Below are 12,196 nucleotides of genomic sequence, written 5' to 3'. Positions count from 1 at the left end.
ACAGCACGGATTAAATTTCTGTCCGACGAATTTAACTTTAAAGAGCTTTTATAATTTTTTGAAAGCATAATTATATAATTTAATAGCTAAATAAAACGGAACTATATGCAGTCGCGGATTATTACATAAATCCTATACAGCAATGCTTTTTTCTTAACTTGCAGCAGAGGAGTAATTCTTTCCTTCGATATTTTTTTTTCGTGTCGAGTTAAACCAAAACTCAATCATTGTAAATAGACCTGAAAATGAAGCTATCTTTTTGTAATGAAAACAGCTGATGGACTGCTACTTTCGACAAAAGTATCTTGGAGACACTTAAAATGAAATAAAAGGTTATGAAATATTAAGCGCTAAATACAATTCATCAAATTAAATAGAAGAACTTCATCCTTCATCAGCTTTTCGTTTCATACCGGTAATTTCTTTCAAATTAAAAAGATACATATATACGTATGTTTATATACATGTATATATCTAAATTAACCTTGTTTAATAAGTTCACATGCGCACATCCAGTTTCGGATCTATCCAAGGTAGCTAACAAATCAAATGCACTTCTGTACTTCAGCAAGAACGCGCCATAAACTGCATCCCGCTATCCTCTATTTAAGCTTCTATTTTTATATTTTGTAATGTTGCGAACTTATTACAAAAATATTTTAAATCATTTCTTAAAAATGTCGTTAAATTTTGTGTTTCATTCGTAATTTTTCTTGAATTTTTAATTTTCTATTTTTGCTTGATATGTTTTATTTTGTATTTTTAGCTTAATATGCTCTTTTTCTATTAAATTTGCTTGGTGCTCCTCACCCCATTGTATTTATATATTTTACTTTAGCTGTATTAATACAATATTAGAAAGCACTTTTTTTGCTCATATAATTGTGTGAGCTGTTGACGAGATTATACCTTTTCCTCATTTTCTTTTCCAGTTTTTTTTTTTTTTTTTTTCAAATAATTTTTTAAAAAATTATTTTATTTATTAATAATTTTTCTTCTTTTCTTTAAAACTTATATATATATACTGCTTTTCTTGTTTTATTTGTATTTTTAACTTCTTTTAGGGGTTCTATGTACTTGCAGCTTATGCGCAGTAAATAAAACTTATTAATATTTTTCTTCATTATTCTCTTGTTCTTTATTCTTTTTTGTCTCTCTATTGTGATTATTATCTTTATTTGATTATTATCTTTGAGATTATTATCTTTTCATTTTGTCTATTTAATATATATTAAAGATCCAGAATAGATTGCGTGGTAAATTTATTTCTGATTGGTAGAAATTATATGGTGTTCCCTAACTGGTTCATCTTGCATAGGTAATCTTCCTCTTTTCAAACTGATTCAATGCTAAACATTGCACCTCTGGCGAGAAACTCAGAAAAATGAAAATGAAACTTAGCATCTCTAGCTGGGAAAAGCATCTCAATATAATGAAAAATATATATTGTTTTATTACCTTGTTAGTCATGACGACTGATTCATTTGCGAATAAATAATAATATGATGTTTTAACTCGCATATTTGTGGTCAATCAATTCGATCTGAGAGATTGAAAAAAAAATTACATTTCTAATTTAAAAAAACATTTAATTAAAAAATTAAATTTGAAATTTAAAAAAATATTAAAAAACGAAAGTCGAAAATTTTTTAAAGTCTTAAAAAAATGAAAAACCTATACGTTATAGTTGAAGGATTTCTTTTTTTTTTGGCGGGGGGGGGGAGAAGGTCATGCTCTCTCTGACTGTACACCAACAAATTCTCTCATAATTCACAAAATACAAGGCATGATAACACCCTTTTGCTACGACTTACTTAAACTTACAATAACATTCGAACAAATTGGAATTTCAAAATGAAATTTGCGTTAAGTTCACAAATGAAAATGGCATTTTCAGTACATCAATTTTTGACTACGTAGTTGCATTTCATCAGGCTACAGATCAAGGCAGACTAGAAAGTCGGCCTTGCTACAGATAAACAAAGCAGATAGATCAGTTAATAAGAATCGAACTCATTGTTGAAAGTTAACTTTTTTTTATTGCCTTATATTTCATGTGTTTTTCTACAGCCCATCATAATTTCAAGCTTTTAAATCTTATAGTTTTTGCGCAGTTAAGAAAATTATAAGGGAAAACAAAAAAAAAATCGAAATAAAAGCACTTAAGATTGCAATTACTTTCAGTCAAATTAGAATTTATATCTGAGTTAAGTTTATAAACAAATATGGCCCTTTCAACATACCAAATTTCAAATTTAACAGCCAATAACTTCTCGCACCAATAATCGCATATTATATTTTTTTTTTATTCCCCGTATTCCCTGTACTCCCCTACTCTCCTTTGTAATCTAAAGTTACTAAGTTTTATAGTTTTTGCGCATCAAAAAAAAATGTAATACTAAGCCTTGTAATGCTATACCTAATGCTATTATGATTTTTAATATAGAGAGTGTAGGGGAGTCCTAGATTGAAGGTAATACCGAACTTGCAACCTGTCATCGAGCACATCCTGATTTTCTTTCTGCTGTCGCTGTCGGAAATTGACTGTAACCGACTGCAAAATACAGATATCATTTTTGTTATCGCACACTTTTCCTAGGATATATCTCTGATTCAAAACTAAAACGATACATCTGCAAGCATAATACGTGGCAGATGTGTCATTTTAGTTTTGAACCAGCGATATAACTCTGTAAAATCACGACGTATTTACTACTACTCAGTGTGTTATACACTTTTGTATTTTAATTTATTTTAAGTTAGCCACTCAGTTTTGTGACTGTACCTTTTTCCGGAAAATAAATCTTTTATTTTTATCCTCTGATTTTAGTCATGTTGTCTTTGGTTCCCTCAAAATGTTAGAACGTTATGGATGGTGTTTTCGACACGAGGGAGCGCTGCAAGTTGTATGCCGCTTATGCTTCGGGGTTACTGTTTCCGGTGTATTTTAAAGCCATTCGGCTCACAACGTGATCATTGTCTTTTAAGATTCTTGCAAACATGGTATTTGAATGTTTATTACTAAACTTAATCTTACTCCTCGAACAATATGCTAACACTAACGTTAGATGGTGCACAGCTTGCAACACGAACAAACAGTTATAAACAAATGGAAAGGGGCCAAATCAAGACTGACAAAAAAGCGAGTTATTCTAAATCTAGCAACCATGTCACCTTTTTAAACAATATATCACTAAATAACTAAAACAAATTTTCACTTCAAACTCACCCGAACTACATAATAACATTAATATCTTATGAAATACGGCAGATTTGAGATCAGAAATTATCTAATTTATTTCTTTTATTGAAAACAAAATTGTCAGTTTGAAAATATCGCCTCGCAGAATAAGCTGTAGTAAGCAGTTGCGAACTTTCGAACTGGAAGAGTATAGCAGGTATAGAGATCAGGAAGAGTATAGCACAGGGGCATACGCAAGGGGGGGTTTAGGGGCTCAACCCCCCCCCCCTTGAGCTCAGACAAAGTGATTTTACAAAATAATACAGACAAAAATAAAAATTTTAGTAGAAATTATGCGGGTTATTATTTTTTAAGACTATATATTTTTATTTGCCTTATGCCTACTTTTTTTTTCTCACGGTATTTCTCAGAATACTGATAAAACATTTACTATAATAGGGTTGTATTTTTGAAACCAAATTCACGTGATACTGTTACGGGCGAGCCCCGATCACTGGTTCCTTTCTGACCTGCCAGTCGCGATAGTTTTCGAGACTGGCTGGCATTCGCGAGGTCTGGAATCCTAGACGTTCTGTCGTCTTTGAGACAATTCGAGAATTTTGTAGATGCGGTTAAAAAAAATTATATGAAAGGGGGTTACATTTATTTTCGATTTTAGTCAGACTAAGAGTTATCTCTGCCGCTTGTCCTTCGGAGCTTGTTTCTAAATCTGTTTTGTTTTGGAGACTCTGTGCTCGTTGAAGTTATTCATTCCAGCTCGAAACTTTGAGATCGTAGCTTAGTGGATATTTCTGTGCCAATATATATGTATATATTTTTGCTGTTCTTGGATCTTTAGGATGTCTAAACGCAAGAATTTAACAATTTTTAATTACTTTGAGAAAAAATCACGACCTGAAATTAGTGAGGTGACAGCATCTAGTACCAATGTAAGTTTTTCTGTTGAACAGAAATGTGATACTTCCGTTGAAGAAAACGTTTCTAGCGTAACAGAATCTGATGAATGTGAAAGCGGCCCTCAAAGTGTTACTTCCCACCCATATGACATTGGACTTTTTTCAGAAGATAATACATGCGAGGATAAAAAACTGGATATACTTAAAAATGTTTGGGAACCCAATCCAGCATTTGTTTTTCCTGAAAAAGGAAAAAGAAAATTGAAATTTCAGTACAAATGGCTTTATCGCTGGAAATGGCTTGCATATTCAGAGGTTAAGGGTGGTGCTTTTTGCAAATTTTGTGTACTTTTCGCCCCAAGTGGTGCCGGTTCTGGAAAGCAACCTTTAGGCCAACTGTGCAATGTAAAATTTGACAACTGGAAAAATGCTGTAGAGCGATTTTCTGAACACGAGAAATGTCTTTATCACAAAAAATCGATCGAAACTGCTGGGACATTAAACGATATTTTATTTGGAAAGATGAAACCTGTGGATGAACAAGTTGACAGTGCAGCAAGCAGAAGAAAATTAGAAAATAGAAAAAACATTACTCCAATCATTGAAACCATCCTATTTTGTGGAAATCAAGGTCTCGCTCTAAGAGGACATAAGGATTCGGGAATAATTGCTGAACAACCAGGTGAAGAGAACGACGGAAATTTTCGGGCATTGCTTCGTTTCCGGAGTAAGAACGATTCGACTCTTAAGAACATTTTAGAGTCAAGCAGAAAAAATGCTCAGTATACCAGCCCTCGATTTCAGAACGAAGTTATTGAGGTTTGCAATATTTTAATCCTGCAAAAACTAGTCAGCAAGATTAATGATGCAACTTGCTTTTCCATTCTTGCAGATGAAACAACTGATATTGCAGGTATAGAGCAATTATCGTTATGCGTTCGATATGTCGATAAAGAAAATTTTAACATCACCGAACAGTTTTTGCAATTCATTCCGGTGCATGACTTAACCGGAAAAGCAATAGCAACAACAATATTAGACCAATTACAGTCTATGAAAGTTGATATAAAAAAGTTACGTGGACAGGGGTACGATGGTGCTGCATCAATGAGTGGAAAAATTAATGGTGTACAAGCCCACGTAAGAAGTATTGTCCCATCAGCACTCTATGTACATTGCTCTGCTCATAGCCTCAATTTGGCTGTATCAAATGCATGCGAAATAACTGGCATTAGAAATTGCTTAGGGACAATTAAAACATTATACGACTTTTTAAATACGCCAAAAAGACAGTATGTCCTATCTTCAGCAATAGAGGAGATGGAAACCAGCTCTAAGAGGGAGAAAATTAAACAGCTATGTGCAACCCGTTGGATGGAAAGATACGACTCAGTAACCGCTGTGGTGGAACTTTTCGAGCCTATCGCCGAAACACTACAAAAAATATCAGAATGGAAGGATAAGGAATCAGCTACCCAGGCTAATTCTTTACTGTGCACAGTATCTAATTGCCAGTTCGTAATATCTCTTTTGTGCATTTACAAAGTTTTCACCATAACAATCCATCTCTGTAGATACCTACAAAAAACAAGCATAGATTTGATAGAGGCAGTGAGTCTTGCAGAAGATGTCATTAAAGATCTAAAATTAATGCGTGAAAATGCCACTGAAACATTCTCTGAAATATTCAGCTCTTCTTCTCTTATGCTAACAAGCATTGGATCTTCCACTTCCATGCAAATCCCTAGAATAACAGGAAGACAGAAAAATCGCGATAATTTTCCCTCATCGACACCGGAAACATATTTCAGAGTTAGTGTTTTTATTCCATTTATAGAAAATTTTATAACACAATTAAACTTAAGATTTGTATCGCATCGTGATATTTTGAAAGGATTTCAGTGTCTTCTACCTGCCGATCCTTTCATTTGCCAACCTTCAAACATAAAGGCTTTTGAAGCATTAGTGGAATTTTACGCTGGAGATTTGGATACCTGTAAAGAAAGCCTTAAGTCTGAACTAAAACTCTGGTATAAAAGATTAAAAAGGATTAGTGAAGACGGAGGTAGTGTTCCAAAAACTGCGGCGGATGCTCTTGGAATGTGCAATAAAGATATAACACCAAACATTTTCAAACTCCTAAGAAATATTGGTCGTTCTACCTGTTTCAACGAGTGCAAACGAAAGATCCTTTTCGACTTTGCGCCGTTTGAAGACTTATTTACGCAACTCAACGGGAAATAATAGAATGAATGGATTGACGCTCTTAAGCATTCATAGAAAATTTACCCCAGCTGTCGAAGACATTTTAAACGAACTTGCAAAAAAAAACCCGTCGTTTAGATATTACAGTATAAATCAATAAATTTTTAGCGTGTTTGCATACTGGTTTAATTCCCTATTTGTTGGTAAGTCATTTTTTAGTTAAATTCATTGGTTTTCTATGGAATATTCACATTTATATGGTTATTATTTAGGTAGCTGTTACAGTACGAGTAGTTTTTTCTGGCTTGATTTATTCCTACTTTTTAATAAAAATAAAATATTTTACCTCTTATTATAAAAAAAATTATATTCGTAAACTTAAAAAATAAAAACAAAATTTAACTAAACAATGTTGTCGAAATAAAAAGTCAAAATTGTCTAGCTGTCTAAATTAGGGAAGTAATAGTGCTTTATTACATACTCGAATTTCTTTTAGTAATTTCTGAAAATTATGAAAAAAATTCTGCTTACGCCACTGGTATAGCAGGTATATATATTGCAGGTATAGAGATCAGGATTGTCATTGTTTACATTTATATTGAAAACACCATCAATTGAAGTTGTCTTAATGTTCAAATTATAGAAACAGAACTGATATTGTGATCGAATATAACTTTATGATTTTTCTCTTTCAATTTTGGTGAGCTAAAAATGATTTCAATTGTGAAATATTACTTTAAAAAATTTGATTAATTTATTAGATGTTATCCTCCAGTGTTTCCCAAACTAATAACTGTTGTCTACCCTTTCTAAATTTTTCGTAACGCTGTGTACCACTAATAAAAAAATAAAAAATTTTACTATAAAAAATTGCACAAAAGTTAAAAATCACAACTGGCTGTTGAAGCCACTAATTATTAACTGTTAACTCTGCAAAAAATAGCCAATAGAAAATTATGTAATCGTAAATTTTCATGGCTAGCTTTGCTTTTAAATAAAATGTTTTGAAATTTTCGTTTGTTGCAAGATATTTCGCATAAAAACGCGTACCCTCGGTAAACTGTTCCCATACCCTTTGGGGTACGCGCACCACACTTTGGGAAAAACACTGTCCTATACCAAACGCCACTTAACAGCTTTAAATTTCGGCAAAATGATTGTGTAGGCAAAAAAAAGGGGGGAAGGAAAGAAGGAAAAAAACATGGAGCTAGGAGTAGTTACTCCTAGCTCCATGGAAAAAAATTGCTGTTACGAAAAGCGGTGATGTGAGGAATTTGGGAGCATTCACACAGCATGCGATTACACAACAAGCTTGCGTGTGATTTTGTACCTTATAAATTACTTATTAAGATTTGGTATGCATGAATCGCATTGACGTACGATAGCGTATATGAACCACATACAGTTTGTTTGCTCCAGTATACGCGATGTAATTCTGATGCTAGAGATATGGTACCGCAGATACGGTTTGGAAAGTTTGCCTGGTTGGTTTTCAGAAATAAAGTCGGCTGACTTAGTTAGAACTAGTCTCTTATGATCTGATTGCTTTTTTGTTTGAGAGAAGTATTTTGTATATAAATTGCATAACATTATTAAAATTAAGCGCTTAGTGTTCCAATCTTTGATTTATAAAATCCACCGGAGCTGAAACACACTATCAAACATCTGATCAGGGTTCGCAAAATTTAACTGTGACTGCCACAAAAAAATATAAAAAAAATGAAGAAATAAAAAAAAACAACGGTATTTTGGAATTGGAATTATAATGTTGTTGATGCTTAAGATGCATTATATGTTATAAACTGACATTCCTCCTTTTAATATTAGTATTGCAACTGATGACATCTAATAAAGATCTGAATATTCCACCATTATTTGTGGAGTTCGTCCAAAATTTTGTGCAAGAGTATTTGGAGGTTTTAGAACAGGTAAGGCTTACTATTGTAAATAACGTTTTCGATGTTATCTATGAACTTTGACTTATGTTTTGACATTAAACATGCAAAAGATCTCCTACGAGTTAGGTGATTTGCTGATATTTAATTTTATTATTGAAAAGGTAAAGGGTGTCATATTTGACAGGTAATAATAGTTCTGTGCTTAACGTATGGTATATGTTCTTATGCATTATTTCAAATTTAAAATGAAAAAAATCTTCAAGAACCTAATGAATGATGATTACTCTTCAATTTTTTATTTATTTACAGTTCAGTTTTGTGTGCATTATATATATTGTAAACAAAATTTCTGTTCAAGCTAGGTGCTTTGGTTTAATGTCAATCTAAGTACCTCATGATTCATGTACTATATCTCCACCGTGTTGTTCATTGTTAGAAATGCTGTGTTAAACTTGCTAGAAGGTTGCATCAACTCATGGGAGGATTTCTGTTTTGTGATTTGCAGAGTAATCGCCAAGTGTTGGCAATTTCTGAGCAGTAGCTCATGAAAGACTTATAACAGAAGGGGACCAACTCCATGGGTATAACGTTGGTTGGGTAAAGCGTTCTTTGAGCAACCTGAAAGAGTTTTTGAGGTCACGTTCTGTTTGTTTTTTCAGACATCATAGAAGAAGAGCAATTTCTCTTAATGTATATGTATTATATAACAAAAGTTTTCTGTATTTTTTATTTTATTACCGTTGTTGAATAGCCGACCCAATTTTTGGGTTTACGACTTCTAATGCTCAACTCTGAGGCCTTGTAACTTTGAACCCAATCCAGAAGACAAGGGAACTCCTGGATCAAGTATTGGAAGAAATTTTTCCTTTGTGGAGGACTTTTTGAGGGAACTAACTAATGTTTGTGTTACATGGAAAGAAGACCTAGAACCTCCCACGGTTAGCCTGACGGCAAAGATACTCTAACGCATGATCCGTCTACCATTGAGGATATTTCATGTCAGCACTGTGGTCGGTGCAAGCTGGATGCGGATTCGTATCAAACAGCCATCGCCAGTTTCGAACCCGATTCACCTCATTGAAAGGTGACTGCTTTATCCCCTGAGCATGGGTGCAAGTCTTCCGTCCCTAGGACGGATTTCCGTCTTTCGAAAATGTCCGCGGACGGAAGTAAGACGGAAACAAAACTGACTCGAAGACAGAAATCTGAATTTTTTTTTTCTGTCCGTAAAAATATTTTTTAGGTCTACGTTATTGGTCTACTTTCTTCTGTCCTGTTGTTATTTTATCAAAAGACAGATGAATAAATATTTTTTGTACAGTAGTTAATCTTGATGTATTATGGTAAAGCTTTCTTAGATAGTTTGCATATGTCGAGGGGGTATTGTATATGATAGGTATTACAGTCAAAAAATTTTCAGTCTTGGCCTTTTTTCCAACTTGCACCCATGCCCCTGAGCCATCGCAGCTCAAATTCTACTGTATGAATGAAAGCTACACATATTATCCTTTTTTCTCTATGCATATAAATCTAATTTATTTATCTTTGTTTTAAAGTGTACATTATTATGCCCATTATGTAATTAAGACAATCGATTTTTTTTTTTTTAAAGTTAATCAGCTTTTCAATAAGATAATTTTTTTAAAAATAGATCTATAGCTGATGAAGTTGTAATTTCAAAGTGTAAGTGGGGCAATTAAGTTATGTTCAAATCTGAATAAACTTATTTATTTGTTTGGTAATTAAGTATGAAGACTAGATGCTTGCAACAATTTTCCTGTTTACCAAACAAATTTGTCTTAAGGCTGTTTTATCATGCAATAATGCTCTCTTTTTAAATTCTAAGAATTGTTTTAGCTACTTATCCATGATTATCCTATGTAACTAAGTAAAAATGTTATTGTTATACTATCCATATCATTACCATACTAGCCACTGCCCTCTCAGCCACTGAGATTTTTCTTGTTCTGTTCTTTCGCTACTAGTTATGTTTCTCACCTTTATATTTCCATTTTTGGTTAGTAACTTTAAGTTTTTTTTTATTTCAAATCACTTTTGTTTCTTCTCATTCATGTATGGCAAATATGAAAATAGGCCTTTAGTTTTGAAGAGCTTGAAACCTGGTGACTGTTATTTTCTATTTGTTTAATTTTTAAGCGAATGAAGTTTTTAATTAGGCAGCTCTTACTATTCACAAATTTGTTTATCTTCATTATTGTTTCGTTATTGGAATAAACCCTTCCCAGGAAAGGGGGGGGGGAGACAGGTGTAAACTAACTAAATTTTGTCTTCAGCAGACGCTTCTTCCTTTATTCGTCCGAAATGAATATTTTGCGTTGAGCAGTATAGTCTAAATACCAAATATTTATATGTTGCATCGCTAATATAGTAGCTGCAATTGCTGCTTATTTTTTAAAATTAATTTTTTTTAATTATAATTTTACAGTGTTGAGCATAATCTTGTATGTCTTTACAATTTAAAACTCCTTGAAAAAGTTTTTTTTGCAATAACGGACCCTATTTGCACAAATTCACAAAAGCGGACCCTGGTTTAAAGAATGTGACTTAATGTTTATTTTATATTCACAAATTACGAGTAATTTTTTCACAATTTTACAGAAACGGACCTTTTACAAAATGTCCGGACAGACCCCTGCTATTATTTAAAAATAATAACATAGCTAAAATAATTGATATTTCTAACTAAAATGTTTCAAAGATTATTTTTTAATTATTACAAGGAAATCACTAAATAAATAAAATCACTGTTATTTTTCATCAAGCTAAATTTCCTAAAATTTTAAAGGCAGGGGCAAATTGCAGTTAGATATCCAATGAAGAATAAATTAGTTTACACCATTTAGAATTCGAAGCAGAAATAGTTTTTTTTTTTTTTTTTTTTTCAAAGTTAGAAAAAAAATTGTGTCAGGTTACGAAAAATACTGTTTCAGGGCACAAATCTTTGCAGAGAATGTACATGAATATTTATGAACAGAAGATTCATGGGGAATTAAAAATGTGTCCATATTTAGAGATGTAAGTTTTGTAGGAGTGTCCATAACAAAAGGCCACTGATTTCTTTAATTTTGGATAACGTAGCAAGCTTTAATTATGTATTTTTCTTCAAGATTTCATGTGCTTGTATTTTTTTTAAAATTTTGCAATGATGGTGTTTCTATAACAGCATGTGCCATGATCACACGATGAAAAAAAATGATTTTTGATGGAATTTCATGTTTTTAATATGTCTGAACTACATAGTGTCAGAAAATGGTAATTCTTTTCAAGTCACCCTGTTAAAATTGTCAAAATGTGGAAAAAAGAGCCAAATCAGTACTCCCCATTCTCAAGTCAATACAACACACAGACTTTTGCCTTATATTCATAGAAGATGAAAAAATTGTGTTTAAAGCAAGAAAAGAATTTAGTTTAGGTGGTGAGTATCCCCGTCTGTCATGTGATAAACTGGAATTCGATTCCTCTCCGGAGAGGATTATATTATACTCCTGATAGATGCTTTTTGTGGGGCATAAATGGTGGGTCGTACGCTGGCCTTGTTGTTGGTCATCCGTATAATTTTAAACTTTTGCCACATTTTTTTTTCATAATTTATATTGCTCTACTTATTGAAAACAAAAGGGTACACTGTATCAACATAAAGTCTAAGTATTTTTAATTAATGATAAACTGCAACAAGCAGAAAAATTAAATATTTAAAAAAAGTTTCAAAAAAGGAACATAATTTTAAAAAATTTATTCTGCAATTTAAAAGATAAGATTTGAAATAGTTTCAATGTCTACTGTCATTTTGGAACTATTACAAATCAATCTTTCAATTTTTATTTATTTCTTGTCAGTGATAGAGTAGATAGATGAACCTACTGCCAAAGCAAACTGGTATTTATAGTAGCAGGGATGAGATTTTTCCGCTTTTTAGCGGATTTCCGCTTTTTTCACTTTTATCTCTTTCTTTTCAGCTTTTTTATCAAAAATTC

At 32.5% G+C, this 12,196-nt stretch overlaps 2 protein-coding genes across 5 annotated transcripts in view; both read left to right on the top strand.

Annotated features, from left to right (window-relative positions):
* Positions 1 to 2,855: 2,855 nt before the first annotated feature.
* LOC122272135 (zinc finger MYM-type protein 1-like) lies at positions 2,856 to 6,342 on the top strand. Its single transcript, XM_071180343.1, has 2 exons — positions 2,856 to 2,906; positions 4,153 to 6,342. The coding sequence occupies exons 1-2, from the start codon at positions 2,856 to 2,858 to the stop codon at positions 6,340 to 6,342; spliced, it is 2,241 nt and encodes a 746-aa protein (XP_071036444.1).
* Positions 6,343 to 7,489: 1,147 nt separating this feature from the next.
* The window catches only part of LOC107449411 (transcription initiation protein SPT3 homolog), an 80,146-nt gene continuing 75,439 nt past the window's right edge, over positions 7,490 to 12,196 (top strand). For 2 of the 4 annotated variants that reach the window (XM_043055302.2, XM_043055301.2), the window contains exon 1: positions 7,996 to 8,231. Coding sequence is in view for 3 of the 4 variants with exons in the window: in XM_043055301.2 (XP_042911235.1) it covers positions 8,142 to 8,231 (90 nt within the window). In the remaining variant the exon portion in view is untranslated. Of the gene's footprint in view, positions 8,232 to 12,196 lie in introns of all 4 variants that reach the window. The other 2 variants (XM_043055304.2, XM_043055303.2) reach the window with 2 other exon arrangements.

Source organism: Parasteatoda tepidariorum, chromosome 4, assembly GCF_043381705.1.
Source record: "Parasteatoda tepidariorum isolate YZ-2023 chromosome 4, CAS_Ptep_4.0, whole genome shotgun sequence".
NCBI classification, from domain to species: Eukaryota; Metazoa; Arthropoda; class Arachnida; order Araneae; family Theridiidae; genus Parasteatoda; species Parasteatoda tepidariorum.
The sequence above is the reverse complement of the archived record's forward strand: the minus strand, read 5'-3'. Positions and strand labels throughout refer to the sequence as shown.